Raw genomic sequence first — 26,727 nt, forward strand, 5'->3', positions numbered from 1 at the left:
CCTTGTGCTTTGGTGTGTGGTAGAAAGCTAGGCAAGGTGCTAGATGACTGAATACTAGAGTTTTTTTTTTTCTTGTATTTTTTTTTTCTAACTTTAGATTTTCAGCTTCTCTACTGCATTAGTATCAAACACTGTCTTCAGGCTTATTGTGCTCTGGACAGAAAGAAAGAAGCGAAAACCGTTTACAGAAGGAAAACCGCTAACGCTGACCACCCAACGTCCGTGATTTCATTGGATTCTCATTAAAAGCAGGTGCTTTATTGAGCATTTTGACTGCTAACAGCACCAGACAGAAGCCAGAGAAATCTCTAAACCTCCAAAGGTAGTTATTGGATAAACAGTTAAACTGGATTTGGTTTAAGGGCAGTGATACTTACTAAAACTAAACACTTGCTTCTCATCTCACGAGCTTTGAACCATTACACCGTATCCTAACCACACGTGACACGTTGCCGCGACAAGATTAAATGTATCTTTTCCATTCCAGAGTTTTTGTCCTAACCAGTCGAAACGGCAATACTCAATTCAATTTAAGAAATGGTTTCTATTTCTGTGATGTCGTGGTTGGGAAAACAGCACATAAAGTATGACAAAGATGATGTCAGGTACTATTTATGTGCTTTATGTAATGCTAAAAGCATCTAATGTGAGTTTTAGTATCATTTTGCATAACTTTTATAGCAATACTGAAAGCAACACTGGATAATTAACCTCAGATCTTGAAAAAATAAAAAAATAAAAGGATGCAAACTGTCAGATTGCAGTGTGAACAAACGAGTGTACTCTGTGGCAAAGACTGTTTCAGTCACTCATTAACTTTTTTTTAAATAATGTTAAAATTGTCTAATATTTCTGAACTTGATTAGGTACTTATCCATTTTGTTGCAAGTGCTGTGCTCTTACAGAGAGACTCACACTCTTCAACATTTCAAACAAAGCTTGATATAAATGACTCATTCCGGAATCTGTGATTTAACATTTTGGTCTTTAGATTTTAGTTTTTCATGAGAATTGCATTAAAATGTTTTGCAGGCACTGCCATTCCAAAAATAAAATAAGTTAGTTCACCCAAATAAGGGATAGTTGACCCAAAAATGAAAACCTGTATTAGTTTCTTTCTTCAGTTGAACACAAAAGAAGACAGTTGGCGGTAGCCATTGACTTCCATAGTATGTGTATTCCTACTAAGTAGTCAATGGCTATTGTGAACTATCTGTTAACCAACATCCTTCTAAATATCTTCTTTAATGTTCAACAGAAGAAAGAAACTCACACAGGTTTGGAACAACATAAGGGTGAGTAAATGATGACAGAATTTTCATTTTTGGGTGAATTATCCCTTTAATTGACCTGGTTCTGGTGTCATCAGATCAGTGATGTATCACTTTATTCAGGTCTCCTCATTTTCTGACCTAACAAACTGTGAGCGATTAGACATTACTCAGCTGTCTAAAACCCACAGAATGACCCCATTACATGAGGACAAGAGATATAGCATTCAACAAAGCAATTACAGATAGGCTTTTAAGGCACTATGTCATGCGTTTGGTTTTTTTAGCAGCGTGATTGGCTTTCATTTGATGCATGGCAGTCATTTTTCACCTCTGATGTTTTCGGTGACCTGTGTGTGGAGGTGGAACGCACCACACGGCCACTAAAGGCTATTTATTTCTCACAAATTAAAGAAAAGCGGCTCACTAGCAAAAGCAATCAGCCTCCTCGCGGGAAGGAACGCAGCTTGTTTAATTTGACATGTTCATGTAAGAGTAAATCATGTACAAGGCAGCGTGCGTCACTCCGAACAGAAGAGTTTGATTCATGGGGGAGACTCCGTTCCTTTAACAAGATACCAGGATCAACTCTGTCAAAACTTGAAAGCGGTAAAGTGCCTCTGGTGGGAAATGTTAGTGCAGGTACATGAGGCACTTTGGTGGCATGAAAGAATTAACGCGTCTGCGGTCTGTGGCTCACAGCTTCAACACACAAGCCTGCGGTGATGACAGAACACTGACTCATCATCCACAGACCGGTTCCATTATGTGAGTACATCTGACCACTATCTTCAGGCTGTGAATACAACACTCACAGCTTGGGGTCATGTGTTTGCTAACATGGGAAGAAGGTTTGACAGCTCTTGTGCTCCACAAATGGGAATACCGCTCTGACCACACTGCCGCTCCTCACTAAGAAATATTATTGTTTAGCACATTAAAAACCTCTTTGAGCAGATATTCATGAACACAGTAAAACAGTTGTTACAGTTGTTTCAACCCATGTTTGGGTCAAATATGGACAAACCCAACTGTGGTGTTAAAAAAAATAATTTAAAAATTTAAACCAATGGTTGGGTTTGTCCATAATTATGTGACCCAAACATGGGTTGAAACAACCCAGTATTTTTAGTGTAAACACTGGTCTAAACATTCTAATATTCATCATGTGAAAGTGTAAACACTCATATTCCTTTGATATCATACTGTTTTATATTAGAGAGCGTAAAAACACCCTAGTGTCATATGACAATTAGAATTATTAAAAGATTTAGCAATGAAGGGTTGCCTACCTTCCTATAGACATATTTCAACATTTTTCAGCCGACTACACACATTTTAGTCTGGCAATGGTTCATCTAATAAAATGTGTATACGTTTATGTAACAATAACAAGTTGTAACAATATAACTAATGTAAGTGAGAATCAATGATTTATTAATGATAACCTCCGTTGAATCATTCACCAATCTTCTTCTTCTGAGGTAAATTGCAGCAGATATTCTTCCTAACTTGATGAGAGGAATCTGATGAAACTTGTTTATCGCGGCATTGACAGGTTTGAGTAGCTCGCGTGGACGATTAGCATGTGAAAAGGCTGCGCGGCTCGTGGATGTGGCTACATTACAAATAATGAGTTCAGACGATAAAGATTGCACCTCTCAATGGTATCATGCGAATTACATAAACAGTGAATAGTAAGTCATATAAAGACCACAACTTATTTCACTCAGAATAAATACATAAATAACTTAATAAATAATAACAGCAATTCACGTTACAGAATCATCATTTGACCCCAAGCACAAAAGTGAAACTCCACCTATGGTTTTGACTTTAAACAAATCCAAAGTTTCTCAAAGAAAGTCAAAGATGTACTCGCACAAACTTCCTCAGCAAATTAAGAATGATCACTGCTGCTTTTAAAATGCTGCAGTTCTCAAGGCTTGTTCTGTTTACTTCACATTTTCCTTATTCTTCAAGAAACATAAGCACATCTTTCATTCAGCTGTCTTTGCTGATTATCGATTGATGACACGTCAACTAGTGACAGATTCATCTTCACACAACTCTCTAAATCAAATGCAATATGCCTGAAGCTTCCAAACTAAATAATATTGACAATGTTTTCAGACACTACTTGATGGCCTCAACTCTAAGTTGAGTTAATAGTTAATACTGCAATAATAAATTCCCCTTCTCAGCTGAATTTAGTCAAACGCGCAGTATTTATAATTCTCAAGTTCAGGAATCTCAAAACTCCCATTGTGAGATTTTAACTGCGCTATAGTGAAAATACAACAGCTCAAGGCCATGCAGCTTCTGTTCCGTATTCTTCATTGTATAAAGAGAATGCATGAGCACACACACACACATACACACTGATAAACTCCTACACTAGACACCCACACACACACTCTTCTCAGAAGACAAACAAACACACAATAGCATAATGCAGGAGTACTTGCACAGACACACCAAAACACACACACACACACACACACACACACGCATGCATCCTTCTGGGAAAGCAAGATTTTGCCGATTGCAAAAGGGACTTGATACAACCTTGTGAGTTAATTCCAACTCGTGAAAAACTGTCCAATAATTGTATTCCTCTGGACGCTGCACTAAAGGAGAAATTATTTCCTTTTGTCATCAAGTGCATCTGAAAAGTCGACAATCTATGGGCTTCACACTTGAGGCTTGCGTACGAGCTGGCTGCAAACATTAGTGTGAGAAGTGTACTACAAAGTGAACAACCTGCGCCAAAAAGATCACAACATATATGGTGCGCTGTGCGCATAATGACACGAAATGTCTGTATATTAAAGAAACTTCAGCATTAGTCTTTTAAACAGAAATCAAGGCAGAAATGTTTTAATTATTTATTAGATCTGCAAGGAAGCAAAAAACTGCTGTTTGTCAGATTAGCAAGAGAACACTTTACACAGCTCTGGAAAAGGAATTTAACACATCCTTTAAAAAGGCTCTCAACAGTTTGTCAAGTGAAATATCATTTATGCTGCGTTTAAGCACACGCGCCGGCTTTAAATGTTATTGCCGTGCAGAATCGCGACTGGTTAGCCGGGCAGATTAAATTGAATTTTCATCTCAAGCCGCTAGAAGTAGCTGTGCGAAGCATCTTGCAGGTTTGTCAGCGGACTAAAGCCGGTAAAGACGTGACTCAAAGGTTTCTGCACAGAAGAGTCTGCTCTCCGCCGATGTCCTCAGGACAGAAATATAAACGTATGGGTTATCTAACCTCAGCCCAGCTGATCTTTAATAATCACATGCTCTCTCAGAGAGAGAGAGAGAGAGAGAGAGAGAGAGAGAGAGAGAGAGAGAGATGTAGAATAGAGTTGTAGAATTGTAGAATAGAATAGAAAGATGAAACTGAGGTGTATTTGCTGCTTTTAATTTAAGATCAGTAACACAAACTACCATTTAGTCTGGATCATTTCCTGAACTATATGGCCTCTGCACTGCATCAGCGGAGTATCCAACCTTACAGTCATTAGAAGAATACCTGCACCAAAAAAAAACACACCGTCATTTATGAATATAAAGCATCTGCACACTGGATTTGAAAACCTGCAGATGACATTTCAAGGAGTGGCTGCTGAATTAAATTTTCTGGAGACATGGCTCTCGGCCTTCCAGCAGGATTGGCGTGTGTGTGTCTCTGTGTGTGTGTGTGTGTGTGTGTGTGTGTGTGTGTGTGTGTGTGTGTGTGTGTGTGTGTGTCCACAGATACTAGAGCTACGCAACACACCGAGAGAACGTCTGAGCTCAAACACTCTCTCCGCGTAAGGCTTTTACGTCTTGTACATGTAAAATATATGTGAGATAGCTGACATTCATTTGAGGCATGCTGAACAGTGAAGTTTCTTATTACTGCTGTTAAAGTGAGGTTTGTTCTAGTTATCATTCATGAGAGTTCATCCTGACACACAGTGTTCACATAGTCTTCCATTTTCTCCTTCTCTCTTTCTTTCGCAGACACACTGCAAAAAATGATCAGTATTCTTGTCTTGCTGTTTAGTAAAAGTGTCTAACAATTAGGGATGGCCCGATACCGATATTGGCATCGGGGATCGGGTCGATACTGTCCTCATATACTCGTACTCATAAAAATTCGCCGATACCACGCCCCGATACCACGTACATTTTGCGAAACGAAACTGGCCGCCGCGAGTGCTTTGTCGAGGTGAACTGAGGCATAGGGACGTGCACTCCCAACGTAAAAGAGTGCGGCGCGGCACTAGATCTGATGGCCGAGCGCGGGCGGTAATGCACTCACTCTGTGTGTGCGGGTTCCGGGAGAATAAAACGATTCGCGGGACTCCCGCAAACTAGAAATATCTATGAATACAACATATTAAAACTAATAGATTTTCATTCATCTGTTGCAGAAAAGCAAGAAGAACAACTAAAACAAAATAGAAACGATTTACAGGCCAGAGTTTCTATTCATAACATGTTTGCAGCGTTGAGCGATGTAGCCAATCACAGACATGTGTGTTGATTTCTTGAACGCAATGGCTAATCAGAAGCATTTAAGATAGACTCCCCTCACTGCTCAAAACTTTTTTGTTCAGTGCTGAATTCTGTATGCTGGCAAATCCTCTAATTATAACAAACAAAGTGTGGATATTATGAAAGATTCATTGTGCAGTCAGCTTCATTGATAATAACAGATGTGTGAGATCGCGATGAACTGTCAGCTTTTTAGGAATTAGACTATTAAGGGAGCGCACTTTGGGCGCATTCAGTCATGTCAGACCATGCACGCAGTAACTGCTTGCTTTTATGTTAAATTAACAGTGGTTTGTGTGTTAATACATTTATTATTTTACTCATTATTATTTATTTTTAGACTTGTTAAAACAAGCAGAGAAGAAAATAAAAACAGTCTTCTAACCTGTGTTCTAAAATAGTCTTCTGTCTTCTTTTTAGGGAGCCTATAGTTACTTTTGCGGTAGAAATATCGGTATCGGTACTCGATATCGGCATGTACACAAATGTAAATACTCGTACTCGTATCGGTTTGAAAAAAAAATGGTATCGGGCCATCCCTACTAACAATCCTTAAAACACCTCAGAATAATTTACATGAGCAGCAAATTCAAATTGTGTGAGCGAAATATATTATTTTCTGTTATGCATTGATAATATTATATTATATTATATTATATTATACCATTAAGAATTTTCGGGTCGGTGGGGTGTAGGTGAAAAAAAAGTTTATTATGCTTACTGCTATAATTTCATCAACAAATGCTGTAAAAAAATATGTAAAATATCTATTTTAATATATTTAAAAATGTAATTTATTCCTGTGATCAAAGCTGAATTGTCAGCATCATTACTCCAGTCTTCAGTGTCACATGATCCTTCAGAAATCATTCTAATATGCTGATTTGGTGCTTAAGAAACATGTATGATTATTATCAATGTTTGTGAGATTGTGTAATATTTTTGTAATAAACCATGATGCATGATTCTTTGATGAACAAAAAGTATAAATGAAACCCCATTTATTTGAAATGAAAATATTTTGTAACATTATAAAAGTTCTTACTGTCACTTTTGATCAATTTAATGCATCCTTAATGAATAAAAGCAACACTTTGTTTCATAAATAAATAAATCTTACTGTCTCCAATCTTTTGAATCATATTGTACGTAACCAGAAAAAAATACAGATAGAAATTAAATTTCAAATATGAAACCATACAGAACCATGGCACACATCAAAGTACAACAATATTACCATAGTACCATGACGCGACCACAAAACACTTTGATATTGTATATACCATATACAGTATAACTTATTTATTATTATGTCATACATCTCTAATCTCAGGATCTGCTTTCTTTCTTTAATTTTAAGCATAATAGTTCATTTTAATAGTACTTGACACTGTTTATTAGACTGCACAGTGCTGGTATTCTCTCTTTTTCTCTTGTTTTTTCCTGCTCTTCTCAGCTGTGAGTCGTGGGCTCAGTTTGATTACTTCTCACCTCTTGCTCTCCCTCTGTCTCCACCTGTCATCCCTCCATCTGTCCCCATCCCTCTGTTCTCACCGCACCCCTCCACACCTCCAGTTAATGGGCTCTTCCAGGTGCAGCTCACCCCCGCGACGCCGTGGACCGACCCATCTCCACGATTATTTTTACTCTGTTCCTCAATTGCCATGATGGATTATCCTTATAAAGTGATACCTGGACATTTTTAGCTGTACATCTATCTTTCTAAAGCCACATCCCAAATGCATGTGCCACTTTGTCATCAAAGTGTCTCACAATTCCTATTATTTTCTGGCATGAAATAGTATTTCCTCACAATCAGCCTGACTACACTTCAACAAAATACACATTAAGCAAGACACAGGACTAATAAGACATTACAGCAGTGAGAGATGTGAGACCGGGAACATATGATGAGAAAATCCACTGTCTACACGCCAAAGCCTCCTAAAGCTGAACATACACACTCTCTCACATAGACACACACACAGGAGCTGGACATGCTCCAAACACACAAGAGGATGCAATTACCAGGGTAGCAAGAGCTGTGAGCCGTGGTAGAAAAGTGAACTGCAAACCATATGGTGGAGCACACATGCACACACTTCCAAACAGACATGGATATAAATACAGCGGAACAAGTATTTGGAAACTTCAGCTGCACTTCAAAATGTCACTGCATTAAATAACAACATATCAAACCATAGAACAGCTTGACACATTTGGTTAAATATTTTTTTTTTTAAGAATTAGGTATGTGCAATTGCAAATCATCATATTAGAATGATTTCTGAAGGATCATGTGACACTGAAGACTGGAGTAATGATGCTGAAAATTCAGCTTTTCATCTCAGGAATAAATTACATTGTAATACAATATGTAATCCATATATATATATATATATATATATATATATATATATATATATATATATATTGAGAGAGCCTTATTCAAAATAAGCCATTTACATTATTACAAATAAATATATAATATTATACCTATTGTATTTTTTAGGCCAAGGAATTTGTCAACTGATGTCTAGAAACCAAAGCATTGGTTTAATTTGATTATTGCAATCAGGTTAACTTATATGACCCATACCTAATCAGAAACAATCATATACCTAGATACTATTCAAAATTATTATTATTATTGTTTTGCACATGACATATAATTTCCCTTATAGTTAAGGATGAAAATGTGAGATCTATACGTTACGTACATGTACATCTCTCTCTATGAGCAGTGTGTATGTGTGGATTAAGCTCATTCACACACCTGTGGAGCCCAGATCAGTCTCTTCAGAAGACACACACTCTCTAAGTGACTTCAACACAGAGTGCTAATGCTAAGATAACTGCTTTAAGTTGCCGCCATGAGTGAGAAACCACGGCAGAAGAAGAAGAGAGAGAGAAAACGAGGAGTTCTGTGAGTCACACAGAGCCCATGGGACGACAGCTTTAACATCACCTTATTTAAAGACACAGCGCCTGCTGTCGGTAGGGTTTTTTTTTTCTTTATCTTTTTTTTTTTTCAGTAGCACAACTACCTTGGCCTCTGCTCAATCCCCTTGTCATCATTTTGCCATCTATTTATTGGGGTTGATAATATTTCAGAAATAGGGTAAAGTGCCAGTGGTGGAACAGAGATGGTTGCGTTCACAAACAGCTGAATGATCCGGTTAAAATCACCCTGGAAGTGTGAAAAAGACATTTTAACAGGAAGGAAAGAGGTTTTCTCTGAGGCGGCTGTGTAGCATGTTGTGATGTTCTCACCTTCTTGCATCTACAGCACAGACTACAAGAATGATTTGTCTCCTCCAGCATTGGTTTTCATCAAAACTGAACAATTCCACTGCTAAACGCTCTTCTATTGCACTCAGTTTGACAATAATAACCCTATTGCTGGCGTTCAACATCTTGAACACACCGTCTAACCCTTAAAATATGAGTACACCTAAGTAAAATATTACACCTAAGAGTTTATAATAAGTTTACCACAAAATAATCATGATCCATTGTTTTATCCATTAAGCAAAAACAAAAAACTGCCAATGCTAAACGTGTTTAGTTTTCCGATTAAATAATTCACATATTAAAGTGTAGCAATAAATGAAATGTAACAGCAACGACGCAGGTCATAATTCATCCCAGCTTTTGGGAAAAATGCTATGTTTTTGCATTGTGCAATTATATTATTGTAATATAATATAATATAATTATTATTTGTATATAATATAATGGGCATTTAATTAATTAGAATATCACTATGATACTTTTAATTGAAATACGAAAAAAAAAACTTTTTTGATTTTGTTTTAAATTAAAAGGTAAAAGATAGGGATTCTTGTGTTTATGCAAAATGTATGATTTCCTTTTGATTTTGAAGATAAATATGACCAACACATTTCTTGAAAGTTTTATTGTGATTCATGTGCAAAAAAATATATATATTCTGATTAAATTAAAAAAGCTAATTCCAATAGTCTGTTCAAGCTGTACTGTCTACATATTTTTCACGCAATGCATATTCATACTGTAATTTATTATATCTGTCTTGAATAATTGAATAATGATAAGTCTTTTCACACTATATCTGTGTGTTTATTGTGTATGTTCGCTGTTACCATGACAGCAAAATCCAATGCATTATCAAATCCAAACTTGGTGAACTCGATTCTGAAAAATAAATAAAAAAATAAACTTTTGGGGAAGGACAATAATACACCAATCTGAATGTGTTATCTGTGAGGAAGAGCAGAAGCGCTGTAGAGAATTTGCCTGGAAGAGCGTCCAAAGATACTGGTAGAAGTAGAGAAGATAGGAAAGCCCTCCCTCCACTGTCTCTGTCAGCATCCTTCTTTCTCTCCGCTCGATGGAGTGTGCATTTTACACCCCTATTCCTCTGGATCTCATTTTCAAAGTTCTCTATGTGCGACAGCATTTGCACACTTCAAAGCAGTTCGGTGCAAGAGCAACAACCTTAACACGACTCCAGAAACACACAGTAAAACAAACTCTGCCGTTTCCCTGTGATTACTTTTATAATGCTTTTAGTCATTCATTTCCTGTGGCGATTTTCTAACAGCGTGTTTCTTCAACTTCTTTTATGTACCGAGGCTCAATAAAGAGCCTTTATCACTTGAGAAAAGTATCTTTTAATTTTTTGCACATTTCAATCAAGATTTTTGGTTACATTTTATTTCTATGGTCCACTTTCGACATTCTACTAACTATAAGTAAATTTGCAACTACGAGTCAACTAACTCTACTCACCCGAACCCTAACCTAACAGTCTACTAATATTCAATGAGTGTTAGTTGACTTGTAGTTGCAAAGCTACATATAGGTAGTAGAATATCTAAAGTGGACCATCGAAATAAAGTGTTACCAAGTTTTTGTCTAATTATGCAAGTGTGAAAATCTGATTTAACTGTATTTAAGATACATAAAATGCTAGCTATAAAATTAGCAAAAGCAAGACATAATTATTATGTTGTAAAATATTATTGACTTTTAGAAGATACCTGACAAAAAAATGGCAGAATTATCATGTAGTAGAGAGAATGTGTGATTTTTTAAAAGGGTTTATTTTAATTAGTTGAAGAAACACCTGATAATCTGCGTTGTTGTGGCTCACACGTCTAAAACTATGCCCTATATTTAAAAGTGCAATCTTGTGCACTACCTTAAACACGTCGAAATCTGTATAAAATTAAGAGCCGGTTTAATGTTCGGATCTAATTAACTTCAACCTTGACCTTGTTACATTGAGAAATCATTACACCTACTAATGCATTAAAATTAATTTCCTAATTTAAATCATGGACTATTTGTCTTTCTAATTTCAATGGGACTAGAGCTAATATACTTCAAATGAGACACAACAGGATTTTCTCTTCTTCTATTTTTTAGCTCTGATTGAAGAGAACAGGGATCCACAGACAGTTTTAATCAGCTTAATTTCATACTCGACGATTGGAGGGGTCTACCTGAGTTCTGCGTTCAGATTATCTGTAATCAAGAGGCTTTGATGGTTGAGAGCTGTTGTTATTATAATTTCATTCCAAAATAATGGGTGAGCTCCTAATGACAACCATAAACTCACATAAACACTGATTGTATTTGAGTGGTTTCGGACGCTAATGCAAAGGATGCGGGTTCGGTCTGAGGGAAGCTGGATGATCATGAGCACATTCAGAATCATACTATAATTTTCTTGAGCTTGTTAACATGGCCAGACTCCTCCTAATGAGAGAAAAAAGAAAAAAAACTTTAAACAAAATGGCAGGGTTTAATGCCCTCACTATATATGCCTCTAAATGAATTCAATCATGGACAGCCAGATCTCTGGAATAAAGTCAATGACGAGTTTGTCAATAGCTATGTTTCCACCCTAAGTTGCGAATTTAACTTATGCACAAACTTGGAATATTGCATACAACTTTTCCGAATAAAGCAGCATTTTTTTTCAAAAGACAATAGTCACTTCCTGGGAAATCGGTGCAACATTTCTGCAATAAAAATGGAATCGGGGAAACAACTGTGGCTCTTTTATCCTCCATCATAAATTACACATATGAATATGAAACAATAAACGCTGTCATGTTTTCGGATGCTGGTGTTTGGGAACACAATCATGTGAGACACTTCTGGGAGGTCATTATACCAAAACATTCTGATGACAGACTTTGGCTCAGGCATTTCAGCATGATCAAACCAACATATGAGATGCGATGCGATTGGTCCGCTGGTTAGTCCAGAATCCAGTCACATCCACTGTTGAAGCAAAGTCACCTGAGTTTTTTGTTGCGCATCAAGGGATTTATTCAGAAAATGTGTTTCCATCATAGTTTATGCGCATGTCTACTTATCTGATACAAATTTATATCCACCTCAATTGATCGCATACGTTTTAATGCACATTTTTATAATGTATGCGCATCTTGCCCTTTACATCCGGCTTTTTTTAATGTGATATCCTAAAATGCGCACAAAAGTACGGAGGTGGATGGAAACATAAGCTAATGACAGCGATCATTGTGCATTTAACCGAATTGTATTGTTTGTGAATTATTTGAAATGTATTGCTTGTTTTGATATGCTGTTGATAATTTGACTTAAAGTTGAGCAGAATAATTGCACAATATTCAACAAATTCATCATATGAGAAAAAAAACATTATATATAATATAATATAACATTTTTAAAACGTCAATTTAACAAACAATTAAAACATTTCGTGATATTCCCAGGTTAGGTAATTGTGGGAGGCCTGAATTTAAAAAATAAAATTAAAAAATAACCAATTTGATAAAGCATCTGCAAGCTGACTACATAATAATTAAATAATAAAAAGAGATATCCTTCAAATGAGTCATTTTATATCAGTTAAAATAAAATACAATAGACTTTCACTATGAGCTTATATTGCCTAAGCACATTGTCATCCTACAGCATAAATAATACATCCTTGAGCAACACCAACAGTTTCACTTAGATTGCCAATAGTGCGTTCAAGTCGCACACTCAAGCACAATGCATGTGCTAACAATTTCATTTTAATATCGAATTCAGACAGGGCACTTGGCTGTGCTCAGTAAGTTCGACTCGGTTAGCCACACTGAGAGCGGATTAGAGCTCTTTCCAGAGAAACCTGGGCTAACATCTGCCACTCTGCCCCCCTGCCAGCTTCTTCCTTATCACACCTCTCAACACTGCACCATGTGCTCACCAACAGGGGGATCAAATCTACAGGCCTCTTTCATACTGCATAGCAATGAGGCGTCGTTTTTAGACTATATTTAAAACAGCTCGCTGAAATAAAGTAAACAGCAGCTGCTTTTACGCAAAGGCCTCGCTAAAACAAAGCTTTTACGACGGAGTTTATGTGCTGCTTTTTCATTTAATGTGGAAGCAACAAGCAGACAATAAGTGTCGAGAGATGTGTTAGAGCATTTAGAAGATGCTCCTCCTGACCAGAGCTAGATATAAATTCATGGCTCTCATCAGTATAAACCAATGAGGTGTCTATTCTGTGCTGCAATAAAGAGCCCCTTAATGCATGTGGTTAAACAGTAGCGTTGTCATATATGTAATTTTATCAGTATATGCTATCAGCGTATGTCCTGCAGTAAAAGGCTTCAACACACACACACGCACACACACACACACACACACACACAAACACACGCACACGCACACGCACACTTTGCGACTTCTCATCTCATCTCATTGCTCTCTGGAGACCAGAATCTATTAAAGGCCTTTATGTCCCAGAGCCCTCAAACGCTAAATAACCTGAGAGAAAACACGGCTGCCATATTATCCAACATTACTCCAGACATACATTCAAAATCAGGTTAACCATCTGTACAAGGCTACGAACCACATCACACATGCGTCCGGGTCGTGCACCATATGTTCTCTATACAGTATTTATGAAATGCAGCAGTTGGTTAGAGACTCAATACTCATGTGAATGTGCAAGTTACAAGGCAAAGAAGGAAGATCCCACAGCAACTTCACGTCCACTGCATGAACATTTAATGTTTCCACAGTCTCTTATCCTGTTTTGAGGCTTCAACTTAAGTTAATCAGTCCATTTTCACCACAAAAGTCATGCTGGTCAACCAACTTCGAGTTTTGATGGTTAAATGCATGGCTATGATGGTTAATCAACCAACTGACCACCAAAACAGAACAAACAAGTGAAAAGCCTGTTAAACAAAAGAGTCCACCTTAAACCAATGGTTTTCTGGTCTTGGCTGGCTACCAAGTTGGTTTCTACTGGTCTGGCTGGTCTCGTTTAATTGTGTTAGAGGAGTTTTTAGTCTTGGCAGTCATATACAAATAATAATAATAATAATAATAATAATAATAATAAATTACTTTCACTGCATCTCTACACATCAAGGTCTACATTTGATCAATTCAGGAACTCTATGGGAATCAAACCCACAGACATTGCCATTGATAACACAATGCTAATAAATATTACTACTGTTTGAGCTACATGAGTTCAAGTCAATTGATCAGACTGGGAGACCAGCTGGCAAACCACCAAACCAACTATATCAACCAGGCCAAGAATTCAGTTAAACAAATTTAAACAAGGTAAAACCAGCAAGGCTGTTTTAAGTCTACGTTTATAACGGCAGGTAACCAATATATGAATTTGTCTTAAAGTAGTCTTTGCGCCAACAAACTGTATGAAGCTCTCAAGTAAATAATCAGTGGCACCGTATTATTCATGCTAATGCGTTGGAGCAGGCCGTAGACTAAAGCATAATTGTATCTATTCCATGATAGGCAACAGCAATTTAAGTTTCCCCTCTACTACTTCTTTAGCAGCCCAAAGTCATCCTTTCACCAACAGTAAACAGCCATTAAGTGTAAATCTCAAGTGTGCAGTTCATATTACTAAATGGATCTGAATGCCACTGGCAGGACATCTCTCCATTAATTTAATAAACAATGGGCTATTGTTGAGACGGGCTGTCAACATAATGCCTTCAAATGGGGCTTTTGTGCTGCGTGTGACTGGTCGCAGATGGGCAGAATATGATGGCAGAACCTGTCCTGTCGAGTGGGCAGCAGTGGCAGGCACTGAGCCTGAGGGGCCAATCAAACGGCAGGAAGGGGCCAACATCCTACAGGAGCCCTTGGACATGAGGGCCAAGTGATTCATTCTGTTCCTGGAAGGACATACGATTTAATGTTTCAGGGTCATATACCTGAAACATTGTCAAAACGAAAATTATTCAGACACCAGATATAATTTTTTATATTTTTTTAGTAGTGGGTGCAGGACACTATAGTTCATTTATGTAAACTGTGACATATTATACCCAAACATTATTCATACAGTGGACTACCAGTAACAAAACTTTGGGACCAAAAATTATTCAGACACTTTGGCCTGACCATGTTTTTCTTTAAATTGCTAATGCAACCTTTTTTACACCACAGACTGAACAAAATGAAGTATTACTTGGTAATTGGTTGACCTAAATTGGTATTATCTAATTGTGTACTTAAATTTAACAGCTGACAGCTGACAGCTATTCAACTTTCAATTACATATACATACACACATCCCTAAGTTTTGTTGGATGCGATCATGAACTGAAGAACAGTTCGTATGAGTTCAGAGAGCCAACAGAGCGTGTTTTTACAACCACAAGTCACTGACGCACTGCGCATCCAGATGAATGTTATGTGTGTGTGTGTCGATCCAGTGAGCCATATCGGGCTCCGAAGCATGACAAGGGAATTACCCATCTTCTCAAACTCATCAATGATGGATGGTAAAAGTGCTTCCGTTTTCATGCTAGAAAACATGACAATCTCTCCTCTCCGCATTTAGCATCAACACCCTTGGCCCCTCGAGCGCTCAGACCGCCATCTGAAAGAACCATTGGCCTGGTATGAACACACACACACACACACACACATACACACTCACAGGTACAAAGCGACCAGTTCATAGCCCAAAGGCATCACATCCTGACATCCTATGCATTTCACCTGCACGCTTTTCCCGCTCCGACATCAATAAACATCTTCCCTTGTTACTCTTTGACGCTCCCACTAAATGCTTTGAATCAAGTGTTAAAGGGTTGAAAACAGCTCACCGACACTATTCACCGCAGAGATGGAAGATTTAAATATAAATGAATGCACAGTCTTTGAAGCCGCAGCAGATGCCTAACACCTTGCTTTGGTGGGTATCAGAGAAAAACGCACTCTGAACCGCGACTTTCACATACTGCGTAGAGGCTGTTCCTCTGTTCGAGAGATGACACTGCAACAGCATGATTCCCCATAAGAGCTCAAATCATCTCACACTCTTCCTCGCACGCCCACGCTCTCACAATAACACTTCTGCCATTGTTTGTTTTCTTTGCGAGCTTGTATGAAATGTTGACAAAGCAGAAGTGCTTGTTTGCGTTTCGTTCTACAAACGGTATCAAGACCGATACGCTTCACATCTGGACCGCCGATCAGATGTGGCTAGCACACGTGGGCCGAACAAACATGCGCTAGTATAGTTTGTGAATTGAGTACGTCCAAAAGTCTGCTTGATTTGTAGACGTGGGCGGATTTTTCCCAAGCACCTTGCTCTGTTAAACAGCAACAAAATGTGTCTCCACTACTGTATAAAATGAATAAATGAGTGAATTAATAGTGAAACTACTTGCTTTGAGCAGCGGTGAGTCCACCTGCTCTTTATGTCACTCTTACCTCTCATTGAGAGTGAATTGTGGCCTCACGAGTAACTTTTTCTGAGCAGTTCTTTTTGCTTTACTTCACCGCCTCCTCTCACTTCAGCTGCTATCTGTCTGAATCATGAACACGCTCATGAAATCTTTACCTGCTAGAAGCCAAAAATGTGGGAGGGATGATAATAGCATCATACAGATCAGATCAAGTTCATAAACTCGTCAAATAAAATGTGCGCCCACACATGGTAAACATCCACTAACATACAACACGGTGCTAGTTTACTTTTTTTTTTTTTTTGGATGCATATCTTTCTCACCTAGTTAGCAACATTAATCACCCTTTACTAAGAGACAGGTCTAACTTTTAATCCTCCCTTCTGAAATACTGAAAAGTACATATATCTTCTATAAATCTCAGGACCAAAAAATGTTTGTCCAATCATTGCATTCGGTCCATTTCCATACACCGGTGCACCTGCTCGCGCAGACATCACACGCCATCAGTGCGTTCCGTAAGGCTGTGTAGAGTTGTAGACAGACAGTCACCGAGAGCCACAAACAAACAGAAGCCGACTTTTACAGTTCCTCCTGAACCAAACCAATGAGCTTATGCTGCGTTCACGCCATGTCGTAACCATAATTACAGGATGGCAACCCGTGTCGTTCTACCCGGAGCTGTTCACGTCCTCAGTGCTGATATAGAAACACAGATATCCGAGTCTATCAATGCTGAAATTAATCTGCAGCAGTCAGGTGGTACAACTAGAGCTCTGCAAGTTGTTTACGTTCATTATTATTGTAATTTTTTGTGCTTTGAGATTATGTGCTGTCTCTCGTGACGCTTTACAGACTTGCTCTGGCTGTGTGTGTTCGTGTATTTTGAAGGAGGTTTTGGAGAGGCTCTGAAGGAAGGGGGGGATCTAGCCTCTCAGAATTTGCCTACCCTACCTTCAATCGGTTAAAAATCTAATTTAAAAAGTCATTACACTAGAGAGCTTTCAGTAGTCTGCTCTCTTTATGAAAGAATGTTTAACATTTGAAGCTCCATTTTGAGCACAGTCAGTGTTGAAATCTTAGTAAATAACCTGAAGTGGGAAGAAAATCATTATAAGTCAGGAACCAATCACAACACATTGGTCCAGCCGACCAATCCGAGTACATTGTGTTTTTCGGAAGGAGGGGTTTCATAAACAAAGGAACTAAACAGAGCCTAATAATGTTTTTTTGAACATTCATACATGAAAACTTGCTCTAATAGAGCCCAACAACAAGACTTTAAAAAAGGGGCATAATAGATCCCCTTTAAACCTTAAATAAATGTGCTTTACTACAGCAACTTTTTAAGCACGATTTTCTCAAAGCATCAACAAATTAAACTGAAATAATAAAGGCAAAAAGCAGTTGATTGAATCTGATTTGCCTCGAGTAATCAAACCCTGTTGACAATGTGAACAGCAACTCTGATAGTTTGTGCGACAGTGGCACTTCCACGCTGTAGGTGGGATCACAATGAAATCTTTTTAATTACACAATTAATTATGAACTTGGTAATTAGATGAATTAGTTAATTGAATAAAAGGGCCCTCCCCCTTGCTGTAGTACTGCATACAATTAAAGTTATGCGCTTGGATGCGGCCAGCTATCCTAAAAAAAGAAAAATGAAAATCATGAAAAAAATGCATGTGTTGGTAAATGCATGCATATATACACCATAAACACAACAGCTTTTGTGAGTCAGGTGGTCCATTTTACAACAATAAACTGCACATTTCAAAGGCTACAGAATATATATTGATTAGATACATATTTATAAGTAGTAATAAACCTGATAATGTCCAGCTAATTCCACATTATCATCCAACGTTATAACCTGACTACTTACCAAATTCATAATTGAATATGAAATATTTATTTGCATTGAAATTTCTGTATTATGTGAAAAGAAAGAGAGTGATATGAGAGCTATTAATCATATTAGCATTTAACATTATTATATCAAAAACATTTGACCCTGAAGGCTGTGATATTTGAAGCATGTTAGAGTCTCAGATAAGCAGAGTGTTATTATTTCAACATCAACAATACTTCTCTATACTACAAAACTCTACCACACCCACCATTCTCTTTTTGCCACATTAAATGGAAATTCATCAGTCAAACAGTCATAATCTCTCTCCTTCCTGCGATCACTCATTCATCTCTCTCCTGGCCCGCTGTCAGCACTACCAGTCATGCACAGCAAACATGGCATCCTGCCAACGTGGGGTAATTAATTTCAGTATTTCCACAAAGGCGAATGATTGACAGAGTCGTATTTGCCTTGAATCCTCATTACTCCACAAATGCACGTTCTTTCCCGGGCACCTCCCCTCTTCCTGTCCTCCTTGATATTCATGGGTTCTTCATCTTTTCCACACTCCTCTTTGAGTGCAGTGTCGCCTGTCACCGTGTGAATATTCTCCCACAGAGGGAGTGTGAACACGCTTAGCTTCCATGACTCAGTGCTTCGGTTCTTATTCAATTATTTAGGTGTTGCTATTGATTCTGTTTAGAAACACAATGGGAAAGATGGAGACCCAACAGCTGCTGTAACAGTATTAATCGGTTTAAAAAAATAAAATGAAAACAATAATGTCATGATATGCTAAGTAACTTATTAAATGAATACACTGAAATACATTAAATTGAAATACATCAACAGAAACCCTCCAAAATAAATATAATTTAAGAGGTTATTGCAATAAATAAAAAAATAAAAAAAATAAAAAAATGTAATTCAGAAAAATATTATTATTATTAATTTTGCATTAAACATTATTATTATTATTATTATTATTATTATTATTATTATTATTATTATTATTATTATTATTATTATTATTATTATTATTATTATTATTATTAACTGCATAAGCCAAATAATAAATGCAAAATTCAGTTTTTTTTAAATTTATTAAACAGAAGCTTGATTTACTATAGCATATGCAATAGTTCTAAAATAAAATGAAATCAAATAAATAAAAAATAAAAAGATAATCTGTATTATTATTATTATTATTATTATTATTATTATTATTATTATTATTATTATTATTATTATTATTAACTGCATAAGCCAAACAATATATGCAAAATTCAGTTTTGTACAAGCATAAAATAAATGAATAAATAAATAAAGATAATTTGTATTATTATTATTATTGTTGTTGTTATTAATTATATTATTATTATTATTATTATTATTATTATTATTATTATTATTATTATTATTATTATTATTATTATTATTATTAACTACATAAGCCAAACATTATGCACAATTTAGTTTTGTACAAGCATAAAATAAATGAATAAATAAATAACAAAGATAATTTGTATAATTATTATTATTATTATTATTATTATTATTATTATTATTATTATTATTATTATTATAATTATTGTTATTGTTGTTGTTGTTATAATAATAATAATAATAATAATTATTATTATTATTATTATTATTGTTGTTGTTGTTGTTGTTGTTGTTGTTATTATAATAATAATAATAATAATAATAATAATAATAATAATAATAATAATAATAATAATAATAATAATAATAATAATAATAATAATAATAATAATAATTATTATTATTATTATTATTATTATTATTATTATTATTATGTATTATTATTATTATTATTATTATTATTATTATTATTATTAACTGCATAAGCCAAACATTATGCACAATTCAGCTTTGTACACACATAAAATAAAAATGAAATAAAAAATAAAAATAAAATAAATGTATTTATCTTGCCATCTAAACTGTGCACAATTATATAGGTAGATGTTTTGCTAAAGACTGTCACAAAAGAATATATTCACCCATTATTCCGCCAATCTGTGACTGTGACATCAGATCATTTTGTTCTACTTTTGTCTATCGTTGTATCATTTAAAAATATTTTGCATTTTATCAGCTCGTTTTACGCCAGGTTTCCACCGAAGCTCATCTTTATATGGTCTTCTGCTGTGAGGATGACGCTTCACGAACTGCATCATGTAGTCTTCAAAAATGGTTACAAAACACGACATCTTTCCGTTAGACTCCACCATTAACTTCACTGCGAACCGAAGCTGTGCTCTTGAATAATATGAGAGGATTTTCGCTCTCATGGGGTCTTGTAGCACACAAACCGTACATGTTTTATTTAAAGGCACTTTATAAAACCAAACTCTCAAGAATAGGAGCAAAACTAAAAAGAAATGAATGAAGTGGTACGACGATTTGCAATCCATTTATTCTAGTAAACGAACTCGCTAGAAGAAAAGTTCGATTTGGATGTGTTTTTAACCAATTCTAATGCAACAAATAGCATAATGAATGCCACAGATCAAAGGACAAATTATCAAGTTATCTGTGGTTTAACATTTAAAAATACTGTAAGGTTTAATTAATGGGCTTTTCAAGGTTTTCTGTTAAAGACACCGATCGTTTACCCAGGAACCCCCTAAAAGAGAATACCACTTCAGACGATTTAATCTTTAATGATCTGAACTGAACTATAAACCCAAGGCATTGAATCATGCATCAATAAATAAACAGCTATGGTTTATTGTATGTGTGCCTGGTGTATTTAAATAGCCACCACAATCTCAACCAATTATAACCCAGAGTTATTAGATTACAAATGAATCTGTACATCTGCAGTGCAGCAACCTGAGAATGAATGTAGGTAATTATTCCAGGGGACGTTGAAATTGCAAAGCATTTAAAAATGCTTTTCCAAATGCCCATAAGATTAGAATTAGCCTATAATTTACATATAAAGTCATGTCAGAAAATCTTACGCACACTTGCATCTTGATAAACACGTTATTTTTTAAATGTCAGAATAAAGTAGTGGCGCATGAAAGGCTGACCTACAATTAGCACCCGCTAGCTTAATACCTTTTGATTGAAAGCATAAAAATAATTAGTCAATCTGCATAATTGCTAATTAGATACTAATGCATATGTACTCGCAATTAACAACAGCTGCACGGAATAAAGGTAGAATAAATTCACTTCTGAATGCCAAAGGAAGTATAAGGCACATATTGGCTCACAAACACAACTGCTGCAGCTTGTACATTAGCTCGCGGTCGCTTTCTTACAAATGCATCACGTTGTTTTATAAACCCTCGAATTGTAGAGCTTAACCATATCCCGTAATTATCATCTCAGAGGGTTGCTTTTGTTCGCATGTTTTTTTGTGTGTGGCGAAGGAAATCAGCTTTCTGAAGCCTACACATGTCGGGATCTCCCGCCGAGTCCAAATGGAACCCACTCAGATACACGTTTCCCTGTGTTCTTAAGTTGTTGCCAGGAATTGACGTTGACAGTCCTGTCAACAGCGTTCAAAAACCCAAAGCTTGTGGTTCTACGTGACGTCTGCGAGAGGTGACAAACAACTTTAATGCTCGAGCAGGGGTAAACACAGAAGAAAAGGGAATAAAAAGCGAAATGCTCGGAGATTAATTCAATCTGCACAACAACCTGCAAACCTCAGTTCCCCTGTGGTTGGTACAGATCATCAGAAGTTGACAAATTAATCCTCACAGCCAGTTTTTACAGAAGACTGCTCCCTGAACTCGCGGAGCATGCAGGCATAGAGAGATTTGTGCGCGGCACACAATGGCTCCACACACTAGAAATCAGCGTTCCATGGCATCTGAGCGCAGAAGACCCGCAGAGCCGTCGGTTTTCACTGCTATTGTTAACTGCGCTTCAGAAAGAGCATTGTGTGACATTTCTGGGTTTAGGTAGATGCAAAGTTCAAGTTTTCACATAATCTGTGAACTTGAATAAGGCCCTGTATATTTTTACACGGCTCTCAGGAATACTGGATTCTGATTGGTTAATCGCAGCATTCTGTGGTCCTACATTTGTGTAATGACTCTAAACTGTATAACTGAACTTTTGATTTCCTTCACACACTACCATTTAAAAGTTTGGGGTCGGTAAGAGTTTTTGAAATGAGTCTTTTATGCTCACAAAGGCTGCATTTATTTGTATGAAAAAATACAGTAAAACCCATAATATTGTGAAATATTAATACAACCGTTTTCTTTTCATATATATTAAAATGTAATTTATTCCTATTATCAAAGCTGAATTTTCAGCATCATTACTCCAGTCTTCAGTGTCACATGATCCTTCAGAAATCATTCTAATACTGCTTGAGAATCTTTATCAATGTTGAAAACATGCTTCATCTTTGTGGAAACTGGGGTTTTATTATTATATTTTTTTTAGGATTCTTTGATGAATAGAAAGTTCAAATCAAGTTTACTCTAATTTTGATTAATTTAATATGTATTTGCAGAATAATAAATATTCAGAACAAAAATAATATTTTAAAAATCTTACCAACTCCAAACTCTTTTATAGCCATAATCATTTTTATACTGTAGAAACGGTATATTCTATTCCTTAACCCTAAACCTACCCATCACAGAAAACGTTCTGCATTTATTTTTTTATACAAAAAAAGAGAAGAAAAAACATCACTTATGATTTATAAGCTTTTTCCACATGGGACCGAAAAACTTTCCCCACAAGGATTTTGGATATTGCCATCTTTTTGGGCACATTTTGTCCCCAAAATGTAGATTTACGCGCGCACGCACGCACGCACACTTCATAGAGGAGCCAGTTCTTAAGTGGAGTAACAAAATTGCAGTGCTTTCACAGTCTGTGCAGAAGAAGTTAGATAAAATTTGTGATATGCTTAATTAATGAAACTGGTGTGTGTATGAGCATCTCAGACTTTTATCAATCCATACTGAGGCCAATGGTCAAGGCTTGATATCGCAGACCGATGCCAGCAGACTTCATTCTCACAGGGTTCATTTCTGATCCAAAAACTAGCCGTCCATCTCTCAGCCAGTTTGTCTGAAATGACTAATCTTTAAATTTGGACTTTGGAAGGAACATCCATCCCAGCTGTCTATACACCTATTCACTGAAATCTTTACATTTGATTTGGAAGTTGCAAATGTAGAGTTTTATATCCCCAGTGCTACTGAAATCTCTGACGTAAAAGAAACTGGATTTGTTCATCTCATCTCTTACTGACCTCTAATTGATGTTGCCATCTGAGTCTAGTGATGCTCCCAATATAGCCCCTGTGTGTGTCCAATATTTGATTATGCGCCGGTCTCCATGGCACCACGGCCATTTGTGTGCTAATTAATTACCAGGCTTAAGAGCTTGTAGATAATTGGTGTGTACACCACCATCAATTCCATTAAAAAGAGCAATTATCACCTACCTTATGCAAATGATTGTTTCTGAGCCCCAACCCCCTCTTCTCTCTCTTTCCTCAAATTAAAAGGAGACACTTGAGTCTTGCCACTCTGCACTAGATCACACTTTCAATAATCATATTAATAGTAAGAAAAGATGTGGTCTCACAGATACATGTGTGTGTCGTTTATAATGGATCTTTAGAGACCAATAAAGGGTGCATGAAAAATCTTTCTGAAAAAAAAAAAAACTGTACAGACTCTTCTTAGTGCACTATACAGTACAAAAACTTGTTCAAATGAATCGTAAGGCGCAAACGCACACGTGTTAACTATCTGTGACCTTGGGCGACACAGGTGCTGGAGCAGATCTATGGCTCTCTGTGATGGGAAAAGTAGGTCACGGAGTTCTATCGCTGGAAATATAAAAACTGAACATCTTTTCCGCATGAGACCCCAACAGGGAAATCATGCTAAATAAATCAAGTGCGTGCTGAGAACGATAGAGCTACACACTCTCAGCCCAGAGAGACGTGACTGACCATTAGCGTATAAATACACATACTTCCATCACGGCTCTCACGCAGGAAGTGACCTCAAACCCTACGGTGACATATTAAGGACAAATGTTTTCTTTTGACCGACCTTTCCTAGTTTTCCTCAAGGTGAGAATGAAGGTTCTCGTGGTTGATCTTGCTTAGATGAACAATGCTACAAACAGTGTTTTCCCTTCAGTTCAACTTTCTTTCTTTCACACATGCACACACTACTGCTTTTATTGTCATTTGTCTTGCATTAATCTCAATCATAGATTTTGTGGGCTTTTGTGAGCATTATTCAGGTCATATTTCACCTCAAAATCTAAAGAAATAAGAAATGATATTTTGCTGAAATACATTTTATTAAACCATTTTAGCTAATATTTTTGTATTATGTTTTTTTTTTTTGTATTATGACATTATTTTTAGGAAAATGTAGTACTTCCAAACAAAAAAAAATTCTGATAACCACAAAAATTAAAGATATTTAAATTGCGAAGTGTTTTTATATTATGGTATACAACGTCTACTACTAGTAGAATCATACAAACCAGACTCATTTCGCCATCTAAAAGTCCTAACCAGACACCAGAAGTGCAAGACATCTTGTCAGTCGATTGCTTTCCATTTCCTGCCTCATCTATAGTGAATCCCACTGATCAACATACATTAAACAACACTTATATTCTGATTAATAGGCATTATGTCACCATGCACAGTATCAGAGTGCAGTGTGTAAAGCAAAACACAGTACAATAAACTTTGCCAAGAAAAGCTCATTGCACTCAATCTCTTAATGCGCATACTGTATTTCTGCACAAATAGGCATAATTATGCTATTTTGCCTCTACCCATCTCTTATTTATTACAGCAATATTCACTTGTGCAAACTTCATTCAGTGTATAGTGAGAGCACAATTCACATTGGGAACTGTTATTGCAGAGCATTAAATTGTCGTACATATTGAATGGGAAGGCGAATAATGAAAACTATCATCTGTGATGTTCATCTTCCTTTCAGGCTGAGCTCCTCCTGCTGGGTTCAGTTCAGAGAAGTGAGAGAAGAGGAACGAGGACACATCTTTCAGCACACACTCACCAGAGTTGGGGTCTGAGTTTCCGTCTGCTTCGGTCCTCTTGTCCGGAGAGGTCTGCTCGTAGAAGTCGTCCTGCGCCTGCACCAGAGGGAGAGGGTGTGAGAGGAGCGGGACACTGCCCACGGGCTCATGGTCCCCCAGCCCACTGTCACTGCAGCTTTCCTGAGACCCGTCCGGCAGGTGAAACGTGACGCGCCGCTGAGACTACAACACCAGAGAGCAGAGAGACGGAGACACGCGTTAATGCTTGTCTCAGTGTTTCTCAAACCAACCAGCGACTTTCTGCGGATTGATTATTAATTGCAAATTGAATGGGTATTTGTTCGCTTTTATAATGAACAAATAGGATGTTTTGGATTTGATTTGGTCAAAATCGTCCCTGAGCACAGCAAACACAAGTCACGTTTCACATTACGAAGCTCTCTTCACTACAGAGCATGCGTGTGATATCATGAATGCAGCGTGAAGCGCTTATGGTAGGATGTGTTAATCACTAAAATAAATGACAGTCTTATCTTATCACACACATTAAATGATGTTATGTAATGAGCAATTGTACTATATTTAGAGAGAGAGAGAGAGAGAGAGAGAGAGAGAGAGAGAGAGAGAGAGAGAGAGAGAGAGAGAGAGAGAGAGAGAGAGAGAGAGAGAGAGAGAGAGAGAGATAAAGTATATACTGTGCAAAAGTCCGGGGTCATTACGATTATTGAATGTTTCTGGAAGAAGTCTCATTTGCTTGCAAAGGATGCATTTATTTGATAATACCTGTTAGATCAAATCTATTATTTTAGATATTTGCCAAAGCAACATTTTCATTTAGTTTAACTTGAAGTACTAAAACAACTAAAAATAAACATGAAATAAAAATTACAAACTCTACATAAATATTAAATAGCAATTGTTAGAGCCATTATTTTGAATAGTATTTTTTGTTTGTGACACTAGAGGGCGTATGAGTAATTTGAGTGTTTAAATAGGGTGAGGATGAGTTACAGGTGCGCAGAATGGAAGGTCAACAAACTTTTTGACCGTGCCGTGTTGAGCTTTGGAGTGTGCAAGACTTTACTCATGCCCAACAAGTTTGTTTTGAATTAGATATTTAGGTTTAGTATTTATTTTCGTTCATTTTGTTGTTTGCAATACCATATGGACAATAAAGGGATTTGGTTTATACGAAATCAATCTTGAAGGTATGGACAATCAATTCATTTGATTCAAGACAAAGGCAAGCGTCAGAAACAGCCGAAATAAGACCATCTGCGTCCCTACAGCAATA

At 36.7% G+C, this 26,727-nt stretch overlaps 1 protein-coding gene across 3 annotated transcripts in view; it reads right to left on the minus strand.

Moving 5' to 3' along the window:
- Nucleotides 1–26,727, minus strand: part of pcdh9 (protocadherin 9) — a 276,912-nt gene that overhangs the window by 62,649 nt on the left and 187,536 nt on the right. Inside the window, exon 4 of one of the 3 annotated variants that reach the window (XM_077199734.1) lies at nt 25,454–25,529. The exons of 1 other annotated variant lie outside the window; for it this stretch is intronic. In XM_077199734.1, the coding sequence (XP_077055849.1) occupies nt 25,454–25,529 (76 nt within the window). Of the gene's footprint in view, nt 1–25,453; nt 25,656–26,727 lie in introns of all 3 variants that reach the window. One more of the 3 variants, XM_077199733.1, reaches the window with a different exon arrangement.

Source organism: Siphateles boraxobius, unplaced genomic scaffold (genome assembly GCF_051911475.1).
Source record: "Siphateles boraxobius isolate OS27281-9 unplaced genomic scaffold, OSU_SipBor_1 41, whole genome shotgun sequence".
In the NCBI taxonomy this organism is placed as follows: Eukaryota; Metazoa; Chordata; class Actinopteri; order Cypriniformes; family Leuciscidae; genus Siphateles; species Siphateles boraxobius.